Source organism: Salvia splendens, chromosome 16 (assembly GCF_004379255.2).
Source record: "Salvia splendens isolate huo1 chromosome 16, SspV2, whole genome shotgun sequence".
Taxonomy (NCBI): Eukaryota; Viridiplantae; Streptophyta; class Magnoliopsida; order Lamiales; family Lamiaceae; genus Salvia; species Salvia splendens.
Window position 1 is genome coordinate 5,413,021 of NC_056047.1, and position 24,549 is coordinate 5,437,569.

Consider the following 24,549-nt stretch of genomic DNA (forward strand, 5'->3'; position numbering starts at 1 on the left):
GTGATATAAGTGCTGCATCACAATTTTTATTTTTAGTCTGTCTCTGGAATCGAAGACAGAAAAGAAAAAGCACAAGCTTATGTAAAAAGAGAGACGAAATAAGAGAAATGGAGATAAACTTAATTGGACGAATTAAATGGAAGTGTATTTATGTTCCTTCATATCCCAAGTCTGAAAACTGCTATAAAACAAATTGGATCATGTCAGGTCAGGCCGATCATGTCATATCCCAAGGCTTTTTATATGGGCCTATCTTGGCCCAGAATGCAATCGGGCCTATATCTAGTTAATAGGACAAAATATATTTGATTCCTCTAATTAAACAATTAAATTTGGATAAGATTATTACCAATAAATTTTGCAGTCATAAAACATTCATTGTCACTCTTCCCCACACTCATTTAATCTATCATCATTAATTTCTACCTATTTACATATTGTGGTTGCCCATTGCGTACATACGTTAATAGGAGTAATAAATTGTACTACTAATATATGTTCTACAAACAACCTTTCAAAAGATACTATAAACAATTATGCGAGCAATTTATGAATTTCAATTAATCTTTTAGTTAGAAGTTAAAGCTTGAATTTTATGTATTAATTAACTAAAGAAGTTCAAATGATTGAATTTGTCGAAATAATAATAACTTACTACTCTAAACACTTGAATTTGATGTATCCCTATTCGTATTTAATTTCCATAAGTGTAGAAATTGTACATGGCAAACATGTAGAATCACTATACTAAATAAAAATTGAACAAGATTAAGATATAAAGGCTTATTTTGTTGAATTACCTATTTAAAAAAAGGTTGAAGTACTCTTAATATTTATTTTAAAATTTTAAAAATAAGTAGTACTAGTCCTATCAGAAATGAGAGTTGGGTTATTTCCATGATTAAAACAAACCACAAATATGTAAGTATATATACATGGAGAGAGAAGACGCGATGTTTAATTTATTACCTTATTTTGAATGTGAAGTATTTTTTGGGTTTGACTGGCAGTAATTTCCCGTCGCCACCGACAAATATTTTATAAACCCTAATTATGGTACGCCTTGTTTCTTCCCTTTTCTGAATATTTTATACATTCTTTAATTTCTACTGTTCCTCGTGATCCTTCGCGCCCACAGTCGAACACATGTATTCATTCCCCCACGTTACCCCTACGTGTTTGTATACGTTTCGCCTATTTTGATCGCCTTGCGGCGGAACCCTAAGTTGAATTTTTCACCTTTCCAATTGCGGAACCACGGTCTTCGCCGACCGGAATTTGATTGGAATTGAGAACGACTCTAGAATTGTGGTTGACTTTTTGATAATTTGATCGCTAGGTTTTGAAGGATTGAAAATTATGTAATTAAGGTAACTATTTAATCTTAAATCGACTTCGCTTTCTGGAGAAGGAATTTTGGGGATGGATGTCGCGGCGTGATGATGGTGTTGACTTGTTTGGACTCTTCTTTTTCAACTAGTATATTTAAGATGGTGGGAGAAAAGGTCAAATTTGTTATATTCATCGTTGTTTGTAGAAAAAATGTACGTATTTTGTCAACCTAATTTGGATATGTCTGCAAATAATTTGGATACCGTAAGCTACAATTATGCCAAGACTGTATTGTGGTATTCACACACGTACATGTGTGCATTTGGCACATCAAACTAATGATATATTTGTATTAGTAAACAGTTAATCGAACTATATATGACAGACACATCAATGCCTTTAAGATACCATCATCTTTTCGAATTGAAAACCAAGTGTCTGTGATTATAATTTTACTAGTGACTCCATGCACTATGTTCGTCCTCATTGGATTATAATGAGCATTTTTATTTGATCCTTTTGCAGCAAGGAAATATCATCACGTAGATTATGAAGTTGGATCGAGAAAGCGGAGATTGGACTATGTTGCTGTCATGAACACTCAGATTTTTAAAGGGTCAGCTAAGGTACTTAGTTTGCATGAAATTTATTGTGTTCCTGTGATGAGCCCAAATGTGCTATGTGATTTTCATTTAATGTCTTATCATCATTATTTTATGTTACACAATATCCCTTATGCTGTCTAACTTGCATACTGAGAGGAATGTGTTAGCTGATTTACATTTTTCTGAATATTTTACCGTACTTGAGCTCATATTATTTCAATTTTCAGGAGTGCCTAAACCAAGAGATTGCTTGCCAATATCAAAACCTAATGTATCACCAAATGAATGATGATCCTGCGCTTCTTGGACCATCTTCATCTCACGGGTCCTTTTTACCTATTAGCCAACCAAGTGGAGGCTTTGGGTTCTCACTAGGTTGTTATGTTCCAAACCTGCCGAATTCTGGCTTGAACTATTCGATGACATCCAATGTTGGCTTTAGCAATCTTGGACTTGATGCTATGTATAATTTACGGCACTTTCAGAGTAGGTTATTTTCCTCTTTTTTTCCTCTCCCTTCCACACTCTCCTATTTCTTTCACCTGAACTCTCAAAATTATGCTCATCAAGTTATGAAGCTTGTCCTTAGGCATGCCACTCATGATCACTATAAATGCAGATTTTTCACAGGATGATCACAGAGGTTACACAATGCTAATTGATTCTGATGGTAAAGGCAAACCTTTGATGCGGCACTTTAAGCAATTATATGGAGATGATGTTTCTCCCGAGCAGATCTCATCAGTCACAACATGTTCTGATGCAGATTGTTATTCTGGTAAGACACCATTTGAAGTTGGTGCTCAAGGTGTTCTCACAGAGCCAACAAAAGGTAATATATTTGTGCTCCATATTTGGTAAGTGTCTATTACTGACTGATGCTAACCTCTCCACCCAAACTGGTTGACTCATAATGGTATCACTGGACGGTTAGATCTTTTCCATGTCATCTGCCATTTTTCAATAGCTAATTTTTTTGGTCAACTTCCTGTTATGGATGGATCTTAAATGTCTGTCTAGATATCTTTTCTACGTGCCAAGTATCTAGTGCATCATTATTTACGAATAAATTCATGTCATATCACGAGCTTGTCTAAGAGGTTGACATTTGGTGCTCCCTTGTTTTCTTTATTATTCAGTTTGTTTTATCTACTAAAATCAATCGAAACATAGTTTTCTTTCAGAAACAATGACTTGATATATAGAACCTAGTTATGTGTGCAACTCTGTATAACCTTGAGTCCATATAATGATTAATTACTTAAACACAGTCAAATTGCAGAGAGCAATCCTGATTTGAGTTTTGTTGTTCGCAATCTTTTTTGTAGGTGATAATATGGAGCTAGATAAATTCACCTCATTGTCGGATCGGGACTATACAAGTGCTCTATTCAGTAGGTCCAAATTAAGGCATGACCACTTGCCCAATTATGGACTGCAGGCTCTTAAATCAGGTCCTCCTGCACATGTTGAGCAAAGAGGATTTAATAATGTTCAAGTTCCCAGGCCAACAGATTCAATTAATATTCTAATCGCATATGTCAGTTTCAAAAGCAAGCTAAATGTTCTTGAAAGAAGGAAGCAGGAATTTATGAATCACTTGCACCATATACTGTGTAAGGTCCAAATGTGCAAGTGTGAAGAATATCATAATTTGATATTACACTTCCACAACTGTCGCAACACCAACTGTATCTTATGTCAACCAGTTCGTGAGTGGCACAATACTAAGAAAATGAATGCCGGGCCTATTTATGTGCCGTGCCCTGTGAAGAAAGTTACATCAGAATCAGGAAAGTCGAATCTATATATGTCAAGAGATTTCAGTGATAGAGATCACATTCTTCCAGACATGCAATCTGCACCTAAACGGATGAAGGTAGAGAATGCTGCTAAGTTTGACAACTGGTCCCTGTTTGCGGTTATCCTTCCACACTTAAAGCAGTGTGAAGGAGGTCTGGTTGATGTTGAGGATTATATGGACAAGGCAAACAAAGAACCGTTAAGCTCAAAGGAAGCATCAGCAAGACCTGTAGCATGGAATGAAACTGCAGATAATGGTGAATCAATGGAGTCTAATGAATCAGATGAACTTCTAGATGTGGGGAAGTCACTTGAAGGCCATATAAGCTCAGCCCCAATGAATGAGGTTCCCATATCCAGAGGTAACCTTGGGAATAGTCTTCAAAATTTTAATGGTGCTCTCAATCTTGACAACATAAAGCTGGGAAATGATGATGCTGTTACTCATTCTGAAGAACACAGATTGGTTGTTGAACAACACGATGGGGGCTGTATTAAGACTAGTAAAGTAGAAAGTGTAACTTTTGGCGGTCAAAGTACACTTTCCGACGGCATTTATTTTCTTCCTGAAGGCAATCTTGGGAAAAGTCTTCAAACTTCAACCAACGCTCTTGATCTTGCTGACATAGAGCTGGGTAAAGATGTTACCATATCTCATTCCAAAGGGCAATATATGGCTGATGAAGAGCAGGAGATAGACTGTGTGAAGACAAGCAAGGTGAAAAGTGATGTAACTTATGGTCTTCAAGATTTAAACTCTACCAACATTTCAGCTCTTCCGCAAATACTCGATCTTGGGAGAAGTGTTGGAACTTTTAATGATGGGCATAGTCTTGACAACATAAATCTCGGAAAAGATGCTGCCTTTTCTCATTCTGAAGAGAACAATTTGATCGACAAACAGCAGGAGATAGGCTGTGTGACGACTAGTAAAGTGGAAAGTAATGTACCTTTTAGTCCTCAAAGTTTAAATTCTAAAGGCATTTCTGTCCTTCCTCAAGTCTCAGCAATTGATGAAGAAGAGAACTCCAAACTGATGAGCCAGGTCTCGCACGAGACAGTAGATGCTACATATGCTTTTGCCGACCCTGACAATCAATGTGGAAGAAAGTTGGATGATTTGAAAGCATCAGGTGTTGCCTTAACTGATTTCTTCACAGCTGAGCAAATAAGAGAACACTTGTGTAGTCTCAATCAAGATATCAACATGGTATGTACTACGGAGTATAATCTTTTTCCCAGTTGCCAGCTTCTCTAGATTATAGATTTTGTGAATTGTAACATTGTTCTATAACTCTTTATCATCTTTCCTTCTCTTGAATAATTTTTCTTCTTTTGCACTTTTTCATTCTGTGTAGGATGTTGGGCAGGAACTGCATGCAAGCATGTATGCCCACACAGGTGGGTCAAATACCTGTCAGTTATGTGCTTTGGAAACGCTCACATTTACTGCTCTGGCTATGTGCTGTACATCTTGTGGAGCTCGAATCAAACACAAGGTGACTTATTATTGGACAAAAGATGGAGCGGGTACACAATACTGCTTTTGTACAATATGCTTCAAGGAAGCTCGTGGTGGTAAAATCTTATATAGGGGGATATCATTTCCAAAAGCAGAGCTTTACAAGGGCAAAAACACTGAAGAATCTGGTGAACCAGTGAGATTACACATCTTGGCCTTTTCCCTTTTTCTGATTACACTGTAGGGCTTAGTGTTTCTATTCACATGTGTTTCTATTGCAGTGGGTACAATGTGACAGATGTGAGCGTTGGCAACATCAGATTTGTGCTCTTTATAATTCTGAACGAGATCTGAAAGGGAAAGCAAAGTACATTTGTCCATTCTGTCGATATGCTGAGATAAAAGCTAAGGGGCATATGCCTATAACTCCAGTTTTTTGGGCACAAGAGCTTACAAGAACCAAGCTTAGTGATTACATAGAACAAAGACTTTTTGAGAGTCTTCAGCGAGAGAGGAAACAGAGAGCAGAATTTCTTGGAAAGCCTGAAGAGGTAAGCAACCGATTTTGCACAATGTACTTCTGCTGTCTTTTCTTACTGTAAATTTTTGACATTTTGATTTTCACTTTAACAGGTGCCTGAAGCGTTAGATCTCACAGTTAGAGTGGTGTTATCTGTGAATAAACAATTAAGAGTGAAGCAGCAGTTTTTAGATGTTCTCCATGGTGAGACTTATCCGGAAGAGTTTCCATATAAATCTAAGGTTTGAGTTAGCAACTCATACCAACGTATTTATCTTTGTTATACTAATTGGCTTTTTGGTTATCCAGTATGATCATTAGTTCTCCCTAAGGTAGTTCATAGATTCACTAGTGAGTTGTTTTAGTTTTTTCAAGGCAGATGGACAAATAGATAAACAGAACTCTACATACACATTTACATTGCCTTGCCATTATTTTATTTTTATTTTGATGTTATTATTATTATTTTGTTTGTTTCCTCAATCTTTGCAGAAAATAATAATGGTTTTCCCATGTAGGTGATTCTATTGTTCCAAAAAGTTGGAGGAGTGGATGTATGCATATTTGCTATGTATGTTCAAGAGTTTGGGTCAGAATGTGGGAACCCAAACAAACGCTCTGTATATATTTCGTATCTTGACTCAGTGAAGTACTTCAGACCTGATATAAAAACTGTGTCTGGTGTTGCTTTGCGTACCTTTGTATATCATGAAATACTGGTAATAATATCTCTTACTTATTCTTCTAACTAGTGAACGGAATTTCTGATGAATGAATCACTAGTTTTATTTGGTTTCTGTTTGTGCTTGCACCAATGCAGATTGGATATCTTGATTACTGCAAGCGGCTTGGTTTCATTACCTGCTACATATGGGCTTGCCCACCTTGGAAAGGGGAAGATTACATACTACATTGCCATCCTGAGACTCAGAAAAGACCAAATTCACATAAGCTAGTTCAGTGGTATAATGCTCCTTCCTTGAATTATGTGTTCTAGTAGTTATATGTGTACATATCTAAAAGAAAACATCCCCGTCTTTCAATATTCTGTGCACAGGTACAAGAAGATGCTTAAGAAGGGCAAGGAAGAAAATGTTGTGGTCGAATTTACTAATTTCTATGACCATTTCTTTGTTCCGAATGGAGACTCCAACTGCAAGATAACGGCAGCACGGTTGCCTTATTTTGATGGAGATTTCTGGTCCCGTGCCATTGAAGATCTGGTAAAAGCAATTGAGAAAGATGGTGGAGAATCTGACAGACAATTGAAGAATCAAATGACAAAAAGAACTATGAAAGCAATGGGACATAATGATCTTTCGGCTGATGCAACAAAAGATATTCTAGTTATGCAAAAGGTGAGTTTCTAATAAACAACTGGTGTGCTCATAGGCGATATAATTGTCATATGGGTCATGGTATATATCTTGGGATGAATGTTAACTACCTGACCAATATTGTGGTGTAAATAGCAGCCTAAGTGTAAGCTGCATATCATGAAGCCACAGACAAAGCTACAACTTATTCTAGTTTACTTTGAAAATTAATATGATCAAACTGAGATCATTTTCTGATAGCATAAACCGTGCCATCATAGCTTCTATATATTAGGTTCATCTACTGATTTCTGTTTTTAGACTTAGGGTAGTGATTGGTGGCTCTTCATTATGCAGATTGGCCATGATTCGTCTCAACCTACAACACCTAATCACATCTTGGAATTTCATCATCATTTTTTCACTTAACCTATGTGATCGTGCATATTTCATATTGCTATTACATCTAAAACAATCTATTATTAGGTTTAGAAAGTCCGGTTACCTCTTGTTTCCTTTACAAGTTAATTTTCTTTTATTGCACTTAAAATCACCAAATTAAACCAGTATAATAGTAGTATTGTATGCAATATACCTTATCCTGTGCTTTACAACTGCTTTTTATTGTTTTCTGACATCTCCCATTTATAGCTTGGGCATAGAATCCTGACTGCAAAGGAAGAGTTCCTCGTCGTCCATTTGCAGTTTACCTGCACAAACTGTCATGAAGCAATACTGTCTGGAAGTTGTTGGTCTTGTAACCAGTGCAGCAAATTTTACATATGCAGCAGGTACATTTTACTTCGAATATCATTTATTAGTTGTTTCATCAGTAATTTTAATTATATTAATGTCTTCGTATTCAGTCTTGTTTTTTCTTCTGGCTCTCTCAGGATTTTACGTATACATTTTCAAATGCTATTAAATTCTAGTAATAAGTGACTGCTTAAGAAATTAAAATATTGTTTGTCTTGAGATCAAGTGCTAGTTGTTATGGTACATTGTTCATATTATCCAGGCCATCGCAATTCTCCAAAATGTTTACGTCATTTAATACTAGCAATTCTCGCGAGTATATTGTAGTGTTGACGTTTTGGGTCTGAACTACAGATGCCTTGAACACGAACACTCTTCCAATTTACTGGAAACTCACAGTGGCAACTTTGGGGATAAACACCAGGATTTTACGTATACATTTTCAAATGCTATTAAATTCTAGCAATAAGTGACTGCTTAAGAAATTAAAATATTGTTTGTCTTGAGATCAAGTGCTAGTTGTTATGGTACATTGTTCATATTATCCAGGCCATCGCAATTCTCCAAAATGTTTACGTCATTTAATACTAGCAATTCTCGCGAGTATATTGTAGTGTTGACGTTTTGGGTCTGAACTACAGATGCCTTGAACACGAACACTCTTCCAATTTACTGGAAACTCACAGTGGCAACTTTGGGGATAAACACCAGCTCTATAAGGTAAAGTTTGAAATTTATATATTTCTCTGGTTGCTCGAACCTGGTCAGTATTAAACAACTTTCATCGCTGCTCTGTTTTGGATTGTGTCCTTTCAGATACCAGTGAATGATGAAGTAGCTGATACTAACGATAATGATGGTCTTTTAGAGAATGAATTCTTTGATGATAGACTTTCTTTCTTGAGCTTCTGTGAGAAGAATTTTTACCGATTTGACACACTTCGCCGTGCTAAGCATTCATCAATGATGATCATTCATCATCTCCATGAATCAAGATCAAGAGCAATGGAAGAAGCCATCTGCAGTATTTGTAATCAGAATGTAGTGGCAGGATGGCATTGCGAGATGTGTCCCCAGTTTCATGTTTGTGTTGCATGCTTCCAAAGGGAGGGGGATCATTGTCATTTTCACAAGTTAGTTAAGCATTTTTTAAAGGCTGATTCGGGAAAAGGGACTGAACAAATGCATCAGCAATTAGCATTGGAAGCTGATTCCAGAAAAAAGAGTGAACAAATACAGCAGTATAGAATATCAGAGGTATGAATGTAATCGAAGTTCTAGTCTAGCATATGTGAAGTATAATCTGCTATGTCTATTTCGAAGTGATAACTTATGTAGTTTTCTTAATGCTGTGCAGATTCTGGATCTACTAGAACATGCCAGTAAGTGTCTATCAACCAAAAACAACCCCTGCTCGAACCTCAAATGCTTTCCTCTCAAGAACACATTCCGGCACACCAGGGATTGTACACGTCGTGTAGCTGGTGGTTGCATGCACTGTAAGAGAATCTGGGATATGCTCGTAATGCACTCAAATGTTTGCGAAGATTCAAATTGCAGAATACCACGTTGCATGTAAAGTCAATAACTTCCTATCTCTATGATTCGAATCTCTTTTCTTAGACTGTAGATTGACCTGGTGATTGATATTTTTTCAGGGACATTAAAAATTATAGAAGAAAACAGACCACAAAATCTGACGAGGTAGTGTAAACTGTAAAGATAGGATTGTGTTGTACAGAATAAAACATAAAGATTTCTGAGCATGGAGAGCTGCTGGCTTTACTAGCCATTTCAAGTTGTATATAACTGTTTGCAGCTTCATGAGCGGCTTGCTTATTTTTACATGATATAGTGATATATAGCTTATTCACATATAGTGATATGCTCTTAACCCATATATCTCATTTCATAGTTACTAGTAATATCTTTTTTCACTCTCCTTCATGTCATCACAGTATAGTTATTATCATCTTATAATTCGTCCATTCGTAGAGGTGCTGAGTCTGAGTTTGTTCAAACTGAAATTATGACGAGATCTAACCAAATATTACAAGATCCAATTTTATAGCCAAACCTACAAGTGAATTCTAGTATGATTATTGAATCGAATCGACTAATTTGTGGCATGTTGTTAAAAACCGCTAGGCCTTCAAAATAATAAGAACATTTTACCAGATTTAGCGAGTATTAGAGTGATATTTTCTTTCTTATCCACTTCAAACATGTACTACCCTTGTTACCTCTTCCTTCTTTAATTCGCAATTTAACAGCGGTAACTTGTTCTTGACTATATTTGCCTGATAATTTTATTATATATAATACACCGTGCGAGTTTAATGACAGGAAACAGAGCCCCTAACTTACAGTGTTGAAGTAATAAAACCATTGATTATAAATATAAATGAAAATCCAATAATGATCAAAGCTCTAGAATACACATCAGCAAAAGGGAGGGGGCCGAAAACGAAGAAACCAAATGCAGTAGCTACATATCTACGTAGAGATTGCAGACACCAACAACCCCAACTTCCGTGTGGGCAAGATGAAGGAATCTATTTAACTCCTGCAACCCAAGTTTATGACCGGTATTTCCAAACTAATCAATACACACAACTAACTAGAACAAGTTTCTGGGGGGAGGTGGAGTGATGCTAAAATGGTTATTACAATTAAGATGTAACAAGTATTTTAAGTGGTGAGGAAAGTCCAGAGCTTCTTTCCAATGGATGCTTGACCGGGATGATCAACCTCATCACCATCCCCGTCATTATCATCTTCCTCGCGCGTCTCACTTCTGAACTCTTCACCATTATACTCTCTCTCCCCTGCTGTTTCGGAAACGTCTTCACTCAGAGCTGTGTCAACATGCCCACCATTGGTGCGCCCAGCATTTTTAAACTGTGCCTAAACAATAAGAGAGAGAATTCATAAGACATGCTCATTCATATCAGCATATTGTAGGTCAATGAGTACAAAGGGAGAAAGAAAAGAGTGCTCACAGGACTGTCAGCAGAAAACTCGCTTGCAGCAGCAGTGCTTCTCACAAGCTCGTCACCAGCTCCCCTCGTAGATCTTCTAGACGCTCCAGGAGTCTCAGCATTTTCAGATGGATTAGTGTTTAAGGCAGACTGTTGATCAGCTGCCTTTTCCTTGCCCTTTCTCACTTGAGGTAAGGATCCGTTAGTCACCTTTCCCACTGACCTGAGAAGAAAAATTTGTAAGACCAATCACACACAACTGTGTAATAGCAGGCATACTGTTTTTCACCTAATACCAAAAATAAATCCTAGATACGTAAAAGTGAAATGACCAGCATCTCCAAGTGAAATCTACTTAGTATGTTTTCCAAGTCACTGGAACAAATTTAAGTAACATAGTGCCAGTGTCATTTTCCAAGAGATATATGTTAGCAGCATTACCATTTGGGAATAATTTTGTTGAGAAGTGAGAATAAAAATGAAATCCATCTACAAGACCCAAGGCCCAAAACAAAAGGGCAATAATACATTTAAGTACGACTGACCTTTTGGATTGCCGGAGATTGTACCGTTTCTGGCCAGGGCTTTGCTCACCCGCAAGGTCCACAGCAACCCTTTGTCGCCTCCTAGGTCGATCACCATCCTTAATGCTCTCCGAATGACCTTCAGTTTGACTCTCACTCACTGTTGCTTGTGATCCATCTGGGTTTAGCTTTCTCTTTTTTGCTGTTACAACCTGATCAGATTCTGCTTGTATTTCATTGTTTGTATGAACTGACTTCTCCACATCACCAACATCTATCACTGCTCTTGTTCTGCCACCTCTAGGCCTACCACGGCGGCGTAACTTCAGACCACTATTTTGAGAATTTTCTGGGACATCTGATGGATCTTGATGAACTGAGAGAGCTTGGGAAGTTTCAACCACCCTGATGGCATTTTCTGATTCAATTATTTCAACATCAACAGAATCATTTGCAAGTTGAGAGAATCGATTTTGCTCCTGTTCAGCACTAGGTAATGCTTTTGATGAATCCAAAGCCTGCCTCGTAGGAAGAGAAAGGGACCCTTCAGGACCCTGTGCATCATCCATTTCAAGTTTCTTTCCAGGTGAAAATTTAAAAATCCTTGAGGTGCATTTCCGGAGCCAAGATACAGCCTCAGCAGCAGAGGGAGATCCTGCAGTAAATACAAAAGGGGATGATCCAGCATCATTCCTCCCAGATGTTCCTTCAACTGCCTTCTTCAAATAAGCATCTGCTACACTGGGCAGGGGAGGAGCCTCAAAATGAAGATCAGAGAGAACAAATTCCCGAATTATCTCTCCACAGTCATTGCAGTTCTTCTGCTTTTCGGCAAACGCAATGAAGCGTTCTCTTTCTTTGATGAATTGCTCTCTCTGGTCCTTCAATTTCTTGCTTAGACTAACCAACTCTTCAATATCATTTTTCATCTCACTTTGTTGTGCCTCAACATGTTGCTTATTCTGTGAGATTTCTGATTTTTCTTTCTCTATCCTCTCTCTTTCCAATTTCATCTCTTCCATTTCTCTTTTTGCCACTTCTCTCAAGTAATTAATATTGCTAAGTTGCACGTCCTTCTCTTGCTCAAAAGATTTTTCCCTCTCATTCAAAGAATTCTCCATCTCTTCTTGCCTCATTCGCAATTTGGCCTCAAATTCTTGTTTCTGTATTTCAATATCACGAACAAGTTTGCTTTTTTCATTTTCAAGTTTTTCAGCCAACATTGACTTTTCTTGCTCCATGCTAGCAGCAAAAGAATCCTTTGCTACTTTAAGTGATTCAAATTCTCTCTGAACAAACTGTTCTGTTTCCAGCTTTTCATTGTGTAGGCTTTCCTCTTCAGACTGTCTTAGTTTTTCGAAACATCTTTTCTGCTCAAGAATATCATCTTGTTCCTGCCTTATCTTCTCTCTTTTATCATCCAGTTCTTCCCATTCTTTTTCAAATATACCCTTTTCTTGCTTTAAATCATCAGCCTCCTTCATAAGCTGCTCGCTTTGAATTCTGTATTTTTCTATCTCTTCTTTCAACTCTAGTTGCAGGCGGGCATGTTCTTTTCTTTCATCTTCAGTTACTCGCAGTTGTTCTCTTTCTTCATTGAGCCTCACCCGTAGTTTCTCAGTGTCAGTCTTGATGTTTTCAAGTGCAGCCTTGATACTCAGTAATTCTTCCTTTTCAGCAAGCAGTTGTTTTCTTTCATTCCCCAAAATTTTCTCCTCGGCTTTAAGGGTCTTTTCCCTTTCCTTCAAAGCTTTTGATTTGGAATCAAAATCCATTTCCCGCTCCCTCACCTTTTCCATTTTTTTTTCAATTGCCACTTCTCGCTTCTTCACTTTCTCCTCCATATGTTTAATTTCAGCTTCCTTATTCTCCAATTCAACTACCTTGTTTTTCAACTGTTCATCATTCAACTGTCTCTTCTGCTCCATCTCCAACTCAAACTCCTTCTGCTTTTCAGCCAGGATGCTCTTATGTTCGTCCAGCAGTTTCTGAATCTCTGACTGCATGCATCATAAGAGAGATGGTCAAGGAAAAACATTTCCACAACAAGGAGAGATGCAAGACTTATTGATAAAATGTTTCAGGAAAATAAACAATGCAGCTATAGTTACTCACCAACCAGACCCATGCCATATAGAAACATATACTTAGAGAAAAGAAAAGGTTACACATTTATAAACCAAAAAGTGAATAAAAAGCTTAAGTACCTCTTCTCTAGCATTTAATTTCTCTTCCAATTCCAGTAAATTCTTCTCTTTTTCCTCCAATCTCTTCTTAGTATCTTCAGCTTCCTGCATGAAATTCAATAAACAGTCAAGCAATGGGTAACCAGAAAATATACACCGCGTTCAAGTTAGAGACTTGCCTTCTCCTTTAGAGCTACATTAGCTACTCTACTACTTATATCATCTTCTTTGGTCCTCAAAGTTGAATTGGCAACCTCAATCTTCTTCCTCAGTTCTGCAAGGTCATTCTGTTTTTCCTTCAGCGTATTATCAAGTTCATTCGCTCTTCCTTCTCTTTGGTTCAGTAATCGTCTACCATCAGCCAGTCGCTCCTCAGCTTCCTGTAATTTCCTTTCCCATTCTCGCAAGTCTTCTCTCTGTTTAGAAATATCAGTATCATGAGCTTCACGCCTGAGAAAAATAGACATTTATGTCAGACTACTATTTACCAGCCAGATGCTTCCTGATAGGAATTAACTATGCAAGAAAGAATATAGAAAACGAGCTAAAGAACTTAAGCATACTCTGTGGTAAACAAAGACCGTTCTCTCCGGAGTAAATTTTCTTGAGCCTCCAACTCATGCAATTTCCTCTCAACTTCTGAGCTCTTCCTGCTAACTCCAGCAAGTTTAGCATCAGCAGCGTGAATTTTTGCTTCCACCTCCAAAGATTTCTCTTCAACACTTGTGACTAATGCATTGGCCTCGGCCAATTTAGAATCAGCATTAAACTTGATTTCAGCATGTTCCGATCGCATCTCACGTAAAGACTTCTCAAGCTGTGACAAGTGACAACCAACAGCAAAACAAATTAAGTAGCTACCACGAGTCAGGTGATAACAAATATAGTTCTAAATTAATAAACAAAAACCACGATTTGACGTCACTCATCGTCCAATAAGTGTTCTCTAATGTGTTGTTCCCATCAAATTATGCTACTATATCACTAAAAACTGTGGGGGCAACTGTGAACATTGTTACAACTGTACAGCATACAGTGATGTTAGGGTCGCGGGGCGCACCGGGTCGATGAGGTGAAAATTCGGGTCGATGAGTCGACGCGGTCGAGAGACCCACGAATCTATGCTAATTTTTTTTCCTTTTAATATTAAATCAAATAATATATCGCTCTAATGTTTACAATATATCAAATAATATAAATGTAGATGTAATTCATGTGAATAGAGATAAAATGGAAAATAGAAATTATCAAAAATATCAAAACAATTCATAAGTCATAACACAAAATAAATAATTGAAACCATTGTCTGAAAATATCAAAAGAAATGAATATATGAAGGGTGGCAGCAAAAGATCATTGAACCGAATTCTAAAGTGTAGAAAGTAGGTTTGAAAAGTTAGATGTGGTGCATGCATTTATATAGAGAATTGAGATTGAGAAAGTCAGAAAACGTGTGATATATTTGAGAAAATAAGAGAGAGCAGATTTTTAGGTAAGTTTTACTTTTATATTATGTTTATTTTAGTAAAAACAAATCAACATCGAAGGGAAAGATTTACATAAAAAAAGATTTAGGGATTTATCTTAAAACATGACTGCGCAGCATGTGTTTGGGCGACTCAGCCGACACACTCGACCCGGGCGACCCTGTATCTCGATCAACCCACCCATGTTGGGGTGGTGATGGTCTCGACCCAGGAGACCCGAGCGACCCGAACGACATTTTGACAACACTGACCGCATAGCAAATTATCCTCAAAACCATTCTTGTTAAAATATGGAATGGTTTTAGTTGTTAGTGAGAGTGTAAAACACATGCTTGTTTTCAAAATGAAAGTCATGTATGTATGCATTTACACATAATTGGTTACGAAAGTGTAAATCTTACATCAAGCACGCACTGCTTTTCAACACCCAATGCTTTTTTTAGGTTCTCTTCCCGCTTCTCCACTTCAAGCATTGCACTCAAATGAGCCGTTTGCTCTCTTTTTAGAGTATCAGTCACATCTGCCAAAGCTTGCTTCAGTTCTTCATATTTGAAACTCCAGTCCTTCTTTTCAATCAAGAGTAGTCCCATGTTGTACTGATACTCAAAAAGCTGCAAGAAATTGGATGTTAGGACAAAGTGGCAAAGCATCAATAAAAGTAATGTTTACGCCAACTAAAAATAAACTGATATACGATCACACTGTTCTATTTCGAGCTACATCAGGACTAGGTGTCATTAAATAAGACGGGAGGATAAAAATCTACAATTATCTTGAAAGATCCAAACGTCATGGAAAATATCATGAGTTTACAGGAAGTTATTAATTTTGAATTTCGCAAAAGTCTTAATAGGACTTAAGAAACAAAACATGGACTTGAGAACATAAAATTTGGAAATGAAGCTAATTTATCATAATAAAATGATGAGTTGAGATATGGTATTAATAAAGAGTTTGGGTCAGACCGGAACCTCCCACAACCAACTCCTTGAACCATGGCCTAAGCAAAAATTAGCAATAACTAACCAACTCTGAAGCACTGGCACAAATTTGTTCTCACAGGTAAAATACTACTACTATAGTTACTTGCTCATGACGAGTTTCTTCAACCAATTATGAGTAGCTAAAACATGCCAAGTAATAATGTTTGTGCAAGTGCATTGATTATATTTCCAAATCTACAACTTGATGAACTCACTCTCTCAGACTAGAATTCAATATGGAATTTCCCAAAGCTACAACTGATCTTAACCGTCATACTTTAAACGGAACAATGACAAAAACGCCCAAAATTAAACACGTGAGTACCTCATTCTCGAGCTTGGAGACCTTCTCAGTCAACGGGTCGCGGTCGTCCAGGACAAAAGCCACAGCTTTCCCTTTGGCTGAAGCATCGCCGTTTCTCGGGCTCAGCGGGCTAGTGTTCAAGCCCGAAGACACGGATCCGTTCTTCTGGGCCGGCTCGGTCCTGGGCGTTAGCGGCCACAACTTTTGCGGCGAAAACATTTTACAGCAGATCGAGGGAGCCGGGTCGATGTAGATTCCACTAAATTGAGGAGTGATTTTGAGAGAATTAAACCCTAATTCGAGCGGACGCCAACACAGTTCCCAAATTGAGCAGTGATTTTGTCAAGTCCGGTAACGTCTCAAAACCAACTCTCTCTCTCTGTCTCTCTCCACCTTTATCTCTCACACACTCTCTCTCTCTCTCTAGCTTTTCCAGAGAGCCCCAACTTTCGTGGTGTGCGCGGAAGCCTGGCGTTCTCTATTTTTGCTTATTTTACGCTCGGACAGCGATTCCCACATGTGCATGGACATATCTGCCCCGATAAACGATACTTTTATATCCGTTGGATCGGGGCAATATGGGAAATACACTGGGCCGCCTTTCTGTGACCAACGTGGGGCGTAATTTTAGGACCAAACTGCCCTCCGGCTGGGGCCTAATGTGTAAAAAATTACAGGGGCTATCGGTATTTGTTATGGATGAAGTATTTGGATTTTGATTGTATTTTTGCTCCATCCCTCTTCAAAAATCTTAAATTTTATTGTAAAAAATAAATCTCATCTGATTCGAATTATCTGAAATCAGACTATAAAATTTGATCTATTCCAATCATTAAATTCAATACCAATCCCAGTATTTATAAATTTCAATACTAAAATCTAAAAATTTGATATGCCAAATATTAGTAATTGTTCAACACAAATATTTTATATATTTACTAAATGTAGAATTATAATATTTTTATTATATAAATATTTTTTGGATTTAAATATTCGATCCAATCTGAATATATAAAAGTTTTAAAAATGTTGAACCAAATCCAAATCTAAAATTTAGTTCATTTTAAATATTTTGTGTGAGTGCAGGAATATTATGGTGATTTGTAATGCCACGGTGTGTATTAACTGGGAATGAATGATGCCACACTATCCAGCTATACTTACATTACTTGGAGTTGAAGATAATAACACTTTAATACTACTCCATTAGAATGATTTATTTATTAATTAATGCTTACTCTCCTTTTCAGGAATTCCTTTTTTGTCTCTATTTTGTTTGGGGTCGCTTTCTTTTACAACTAAATTATTTATTTCTTGTTGGTCAATTACCATAACCAAAAAAAAATCGTACAATAGTAGTATAGTTTTATTTATTTATTCAGTTGAACAAATTGCCATAGTGACCATCTTCCAGTAATAAAATACTACTCACTATATGATTTGCTATGCTAATGTCATAACACCTACTCTTGAAAACCTCTATATTTTCTGACATTTATCATACAAAACTACAAAAGTTGCTTACATTTGATCAGCACTTTATGCTGGTATAATAATTTTATTTCTAAATTATCACTCCTTTTACTCAATTGTGCATAATATAATATCTCGTATCATTGCACAATCTATTGACACTGTATATTTCTTAATAACATCAAATTGATACTAGTACATATTTAATAATAATTCATGATTTTATGATTAGGACTGACACATTTTTGTGAGGAAATATGAAATTAATTTGAAATTTTTTATACCATGTATTAATGGCGAACTTAATTTCATTACTTCAAAGACACCGAAAGTGAAACCATTGTTATATTCTTTCTCTTTTCCTATTTTAAAGAGAATTAATAATAATTTTCCATCTAGTCTCCAAACTATTGGATTGGGAAAATCTATATTCCTTTATTTTTTTCTTTCTATCTCTTTTTTTTTTCAGTTTCAATTATAGTTATATTCCTGGGTTGAAAATGCGACAGTTCCCCATTTTACTTCCAAAACCCCTTCTCTACCTCTGAAAGAAAGGTCAAACCTTTGGACAGAGATCAGGAAATTCCTTCTTGATCTTCAAATGGCGGTGCCGGTAGTTCGCTTTCCTATCTTCTCGCTGGTCAGAATCATCGGATTTACAGTGCTCATTCTCGTCTTAATTTGGACTGTGCATTACAGAGGCGGCTTGGCCCTCATTTCCCAAAATAAAGATCTCATCTTCAATGTCCGTTTTTTTCTACATTCTCCTTCTTCTGAATTTTTTAAATGAAAGATCAATCTTGCCTCCTTTACATATTTAACTGATTTTTGTGTTATTTTTCATCTCAGGTTCATCCTGTATTAATGGTGATTAGCCTTGTGCTTCTCAATGGCGAAGGTATGAACTTCATTGTAGGACGAAATTGAGTTCTAATTCGTCGAGATTAACTCAATTGTGTTTTATATAATTGTTATCGATACACTATTTCAACTAATTATGTCAACGATATTTGATCATGTTTGATTTCATTTACATCTGTCTATGTTTGAAGCTTTTTTTGAAGATTGGTAAGGGTTAAGTAATTAGCCTTACTGCAGTTGAGTGTGAATAGTAGTATTGAGATAGGTTGCATCCTTAATCGAATTATTTGCGGCAACAGAACTATACTAATTTTCTTGGTAAACTGCTTTGAATAACTGAGACCTCTTTTATTATTAACATTGGCCTTTATCATAAGAAATGCTTTTGGAAACATCAGTATCTGATGTTTTTGTTTATTAAACTTACGTCTTCGTATAAAATGCTTAGAGTATTGTTGGATAGTGGAAGCCACCCCAGAAACAGAGAGGCTAACAAAAAGTTATTTGTATTAAGAGTTAAGACAGATCTCCAAATTTTCCTTTGTATCGGCATATTCTTTTGGTAGAAGCTTATTTGATGGTCCCTTAAATGATAGGAACAATGTACATTAGTCGCTTATCTGCTGATGGTAAGTATATATACCAATGAAATGAATGAACTTCATTTTATTTGTCCCTAGTTTATATTGCTACCTGTCACATATTCCTCATCTCATAGCATTTTTGTTTGAATCTTCCTCTGGATTTTATGCTTGTTTCATTTCTCACTTGGATGCCTCTTACATGTCAGCTTATATGCAAGCTTGCTGGCAGATTACTTGCATATATTCCTCATCTCATAGCATTTTTGTTTGAATCTTCCTCTGGATTTTATGCTTGTTTCATTTCTCACTTGGATGTCTCTTACATGTCAGCTTATATGTAAGCTTGCTGGCAGATTACTTACATGTTTACCTATTTAACTGTAGTCCGTTGAAGTATATCTTAATGGCTCATGATAGATTCTTGCAGCCATGCTAGCCTACAAGACTGTGTCTGGAACAAAAAACTTCAAAAAGTCAGTTCATCTTGTCCTCCAATTCCTGGCTTTCTTTTTAAGCATCATCGGACTATGGGCTGCATGGAAGTTTCACGTTGATAAAGGCATTGATAACTTCTACAGTCTCCACTCTTGGCTGGGGCTAGCCTGCCTCGTCCTGTTTGGAATTCAGGTGGCCGTTCAAAATTTCAACTCCTAAATCCTGCTTTGAATTTAAACTCTACAATTTTCCGTTGGCATAAGTGTTTGCACATCCTTTCAATTTCTTATGTAGTGGGCTGCTGGATTTGCGACCTTTTGGTATCCCGGTGGCTCAAGACATAGCCGAGAAAGCCTGATGCCATGGCATGTATTTCTTGGGGTGTATATCTACGCTCTAGCTGTAGCTACTTGTGCGACTGGTCTTCTAGAGAAGGCAACGTTTCTACAAACGCAGAAGATAATATCACGCTACTCGACCGAAGCATTGCTGGTGAATTCTTTGGGGATCTTGATTGTTGTTTTGGCAGGTTTTGTGATTCTTGGGGTGTTCTCTCCTGTGCATGGGAAAGGTGATAACCCCAAAGAAAGAGTATAGTTATAGATACAAGGGAACACTTGACATTTTATAGCACATTCAAAACCATATTTTCGAGGATCAAACAATGACGAATATTTGAAGCATTGCTACTCTTTGTAATGCACAGTTCATCTTCAGATATGTGAAATTTTGTCGAAATTATGTTATGTTTCTGGGTGTCCAACCATTCCGTATAGCTTTTGAGAAAAAAGATGGCTGGTTTTGCTGGTTGGTTAATATTTTGTCGGGACATATACAAAATATTAAACATTTTAAGGAAAATATATTGCGGCCGCGGCTTAGGCCATCCACAACGCTGTTCCTATACCGTTCCTAAACCGTTCCTTAAACCACTATTTGAGAGCCCCACTGTACTTTTTTACTCCATTCCTTAACTAAGGAACGGAACCTGCAACCCTCGTTCCTTAACCGTTCCTTAACCGTTCCTTAAATTACTATTCATTCAATTTCATTTTTTTTTAATTTCAACTCAATTCAATTAAAAAAACAAACACATTTTATTAAAAAACACACAACATTAAAACAAAGTTACAACTTAAACTTAAAAAAATAAAAAGCACACAATTAAAATCATAAAAAAATAAAAGTACACAATTTTAATAAAAAAAAACCAAACGGCTATAAAATTAACGGTCTCATTACCGTTAATAAAAAAAAAATTTATTTTTTTTTATTAAATTCGAAATTTTTTTTTAAAAAAATGAATTATTGCGTCATCGGGACGAAGCCCACTCGCGGGGCAGCGAGTGGGCTTCACGCGTCGAATGGGAGTCCGCCACGTCGCCTCGGCGCGTGACGGAACGTTTCGTTCCGCGTTCCGGAGGAACGAAACGCGGCACGGCATGGGAACGGTGGCGGCACGGAATGGCGACGGAACGCACGCTGCAACGCGTGCCGCCGCGAAACCGTTCCTCCGGAACGGCATAGGAACGGCGACGGCACCGCGTTGCGGGTGCTCTTAGGCCATGAATTCATCCCTTGTATACTGGACTTGTCAATGGGAGAATGGATTTTCAAATTTGAGTAGGAACTACCTAACTAGAATGATTATGACCAACACAATCATTCGTATTTAATACAACTCAAAGTTGTAATCTTATGTATAATGTTATAACAAACCAATTCCAAATATATTGTTTATTGCTACTCTTTTTTTTAAAAAAAAATATTTCTTTCTTATTGAGTGCCTCAACTACAAGGTAATAACTTTAATATTTACACCGATAATTTTCTTGTTGTGTTGAAATCTGATTATTGTAGATATTACTGATTGTTGTTTTAATTATTAGTAGTATTTTTGCAAGATATATGAATATTAAGGGAGCATTGTTGTTGATATCCTTACAAAATTAAAACAATATTGTTTGTTGTTTAAAATTTTAAAATAAAATTTTACTCTCCGTCCCACTCAAGATGTCTACATTCTTTACTGGCACGAGATTTAGGATGAATTGTTAGTTGGAGTAAGTAGAGAAAAAAACTGTTGAATATTTTATTTCCAAATATAGAAAATGGACATCTTAAGTGGGACAGAGGAAGTATTCGATAAAGCTTTTAGTTAATTTTGCAACACTAAATGTGATAAATGACACAATATTAGATTGTTTTTTTCACATCAATTTGATTATAGTAGTAAGATTTAAAAAAGATATTGTCAGTCCTCCAGCCCTTATGATCAACCCTTACTTATCTCTCCAGGTAAAAAAAACCTTGTTTAGCACATCTGTTGTGACCCAAAATTAGATATATAGGCTGTATATATAACACCTTATGGCAAGTGTAATTGATTCCGTTTAATCATACAATATCAATATAGGTGTTTCTGAATTCTGAGCCCCAAATTTCTCAACCACTACACTCGCCAGTTTTCATCGAGCTACTACACTGATGTGATTGAAACTATTTTATCAATTATCTGAAAATTAATAAACCTCACTTCATTCATGTTTTTTGAATGTTTTCGAACTCTCTATTGCTAGCTATGTGGAAGAGGATATACAGCTAGTGTATTCCAATATAGGACAGAGATGAGGTTACTCTCTAATGCAGTCATAAAATATAAAGAAATTAAATTAAATAAAGATGACAAGCAAAATTTGCAAGATTTTATGGAGACAATATCATATCTTTTCACTCACCTATCACTCTTTCTAGCAAACAGTGGATTTCCTGGTACAAAATATCACCACTACCATACCCTATATGCCTGCAAATTTTGATCAAGAAAATCACCAAATTAATATTGGTCAAACTTTTTTTACACTTGGCTCCATGTAACGACCAAGGTTGTAATAATTCTACCTAGCTAAGGAATAAACAAATTATATAGATTGTCATTCCAGAATTGAATACCTAGCTAGTTTTTATTCATATCTAGCCTTTTTCCCCTATTTTTCCAACTCTTTTTGGGTTATCGAAACTCCTTAGTCTCTTCTTAAAATGCTTGATACTGGTGGAAAAATTACTGTAACTATTGCAAACAAATTAAGGTTGTCAAAAATGAGGGCAATCTAATCATTAAAAACCTTTTTATTGGAGTGATACATTTACACATTTGTAGGAAAAGTCGCCATGGCTGATGAACAAGTGGGTTCTGTTTGCTTCGCTTCAACTTTCATTCCTGTATCTTTTTCCACATTAAATATTAATCATTCTTGGAATTGCATATTTCTTAGTTCCCAGTCATCCTTGATCAATTACAGAAATCACTTCCTTTTATATACAAGAAATGAGCAATGAAGGAGGCTTTATTTTTCATCTGAGGTAAGTGAATCTGAGAGTACAACCATATTTATGAAAATTTTATATATAGGTGCAAATTTTGAGGCTTTGCTTCTAATTGATTGTTTGTTGCAATTGATATTGATTTTTATCATCATTCATGAAAAGTGAATCTTAACAATTAATTCTTCTGAGATCATCCATATGTACAACCTGAGACAAGTCATATATATACCCCCAATGAAGCTGGTGATATTTATTTTTGAAAATCAGTTGAAAAAAGGCATCAAAATGAAGCTGGTGATATTTATTTTTGTTGAGACATATTAACTGCAAACTTCTTTATTGCTATTCCCCCAATAAAAAAGAGGTAACAACAAATTAGACAATTTGGAAAGATATTTTTTACTCAACCACTCACCACCACTGATGTATATATGGACATAATTCTCCCACTAACGCATTAATGCTTTCACCATATACATCACAATATATCCTCTTTTTCATTATTCTCACAGTAAAATTGAAACTGGAGCTTCAGAATTTGCTAGCTGTTGTTCACATGATATGTTTTTTCTCAAGAGTAAATGTTGAAGAATAAGTGTTTGACTGCAATAGTTAGATCTATTGCTCATTTTCCTATAGCGATAGATCTCTTTAAATGTTGTAGCTGCTAAATTAAGCAGGTACAGTTATTGTTTGGAATATAAGATTAATAAATACTATGCATTTCTTATATTAACATTTAATAAATCAATCGTTTCATTAAATATTGTTGGGTCACTAAAGCTTGTATAGAATGAAAAGTGACTGCCAAACTTAAACAAACATTCAATTCTGCATGTGAATATAAATGAAAACATGATTTTGCTGCTATTCCACCCCACATGTTTAGAAAGATTCATTTAATAAAGTTATAGAATAGTTTTTCTTTTATTTCGAGATATAAAAATCTATTGAAGTTAGCATTAGGTGTGCAGTGAAATAGGTCACTTGACCTAATGTGGGTGTTCAGTTTTTTCACAGACAAAGGACTTCAAGAAACAATTTTGGGATTTCAAACTGGTAAAATCATTTCTACTTCACATAACTTTACTTGTTCAAAATTTTCATTACATATATATACCTCATCAGCACCAATATGTTAATGCAACAGTCTGCAGAAAGGTAATGTAACAAAATTTCAACTCAAACACAACAAGGCTAGCTCATAGCCTTAATTTATTATAGAAAAGATATATGCTACTATTTGCTGCTGCTGATAAAATAATATTTTCTTCAGAAATGTGGTTGTAAAGAAGATTCTGCTATAAATTAACTTCTTCCCAGCATGAGGAAAAACACTCAATCAATTTGGATAAGATTAAAACAATGATTTTTGGAGGTCTAGAGATAAGCTATCATGTTGCAAACTTACACGAAAACAGGGTTTAGGAAACTGTATATTGGCTCTTCTTGAAGTGACAAAAAATGTAATGCAATAGTAATCTAAGGTGAAGTGGTAAGTGTGCTTCCCATCACAAAGAACTGCTTAGTTAAGAAACAAGAATAAGAAACTCACTTTGATTTTGCATGATTTTGAAAACTTAGCTGAAAATCCTACTATTGTGTATGTT

General features: G+C 36.2%; 3 protein-coding genes across 4 annotated transcripts; 2 read left to right on the forward strand and 1 right to left on the reverse strand.

Annotated features, from left to right (window-relative positions):
- Positions 1-964: 964 nt before the first annotated feature.
- Positions 965-9,679, forward strand: LOC121771387 (histone acetyltransferase HAC1-like). 2 transcript variants are annotated; one of them, XM_042168172.1, is made up of 16 exons: positions 965-1,056; positions 1,858-1,958; positions 2,165-2,423; positions 2,557-2,769; positions 3,266-4,950; positions 5,099-5,398; positions 5,484-5,753; positions 5,836-5,964; positions 6,241-6,441; positions 6,543-6,685; positions 6,780-7,080; positions 7,690-7,829; positions 8,436-8,514; positions 8,611-9,051; positions 9,152-9,369; positions 9,453-9,679. In XM_042168172.1, exons 2-16 carry the CDS (start codon positions 1,926-1,928, stop codon positions 9,505-9,507), a joined length of 4,467 nt encoding a protein of 1,488 aa, XP_042024106.1. In that variant the 5' UTR covers positions 965-1,056; positions 1,858-1,925; the 3' UTR covers positions 9,508-9,679. The 2 variants fall into 2 exon arrangements, with proteins under 2 accessions (XP_042024106.1, XP_042024107.1); XM_042168173.1 differs by lacking the exons at positions 965-1,056; positions 1,858-1,958 and having other exon boundaries at positions 2,246-2,427.
- A 486-nt stretch (positions 9,680-10,165) lies between these two features.
- LOC121771424 (nuclear matrix constituent protein 1-like) lies at positions 10,166-16,723 on the reverse strand. The gene is made up of 8 exons (XM_042168198.1): positions 16,281-16,723; positions 15,374-15,583; positions 14,049-14,302; positions 13,665-13,935; positions 13,507-13,590; positions 11,321-13,299; positions 10,797-10,998; positions 10,166-10,701 (listed from the first exon to the last, which is right to left on the reverse strand). The coding sequence occupies exons 1-8, from the start codon at positions 16,476-16,478 to the stop codon at positions 10,486-10,488; spliced, it is 3,414 nt and encodes a 1,137-aa protein (XP_042024132.1). The 5' UTR covers positions 16,479-16,723; the 3' UTR covers positions 10,166-10,485.
- Positions 16,724-18,210: 1,487 nt separating this feature from the next.
- On the forward strand, positions 18,211-20,358 carry LOC121769856 (transmembrane ascorbate ferrireductase 2-like). The gene is made up of 4 exons (XM_042166621.1): positions 18,211-18,477; positions 18,582-18,630; positions 19,605-19,804; positions 19,907-20,358. The coding sequence occupies exons 1-4, from the start codon at positions 18,334-18,336 to the stop codon at positions 20,207-20,209; spliced, it is 696 nt and encodes a 231-aa protein (XP_042022555.1). The 5' UTR covers positions 18,211-18,333; the 3' UTR covers positions 20,210-20,358.
- The last annotated feature ends 4,191 nt before the right edge of the window (positions 20,359-24,549 follow it).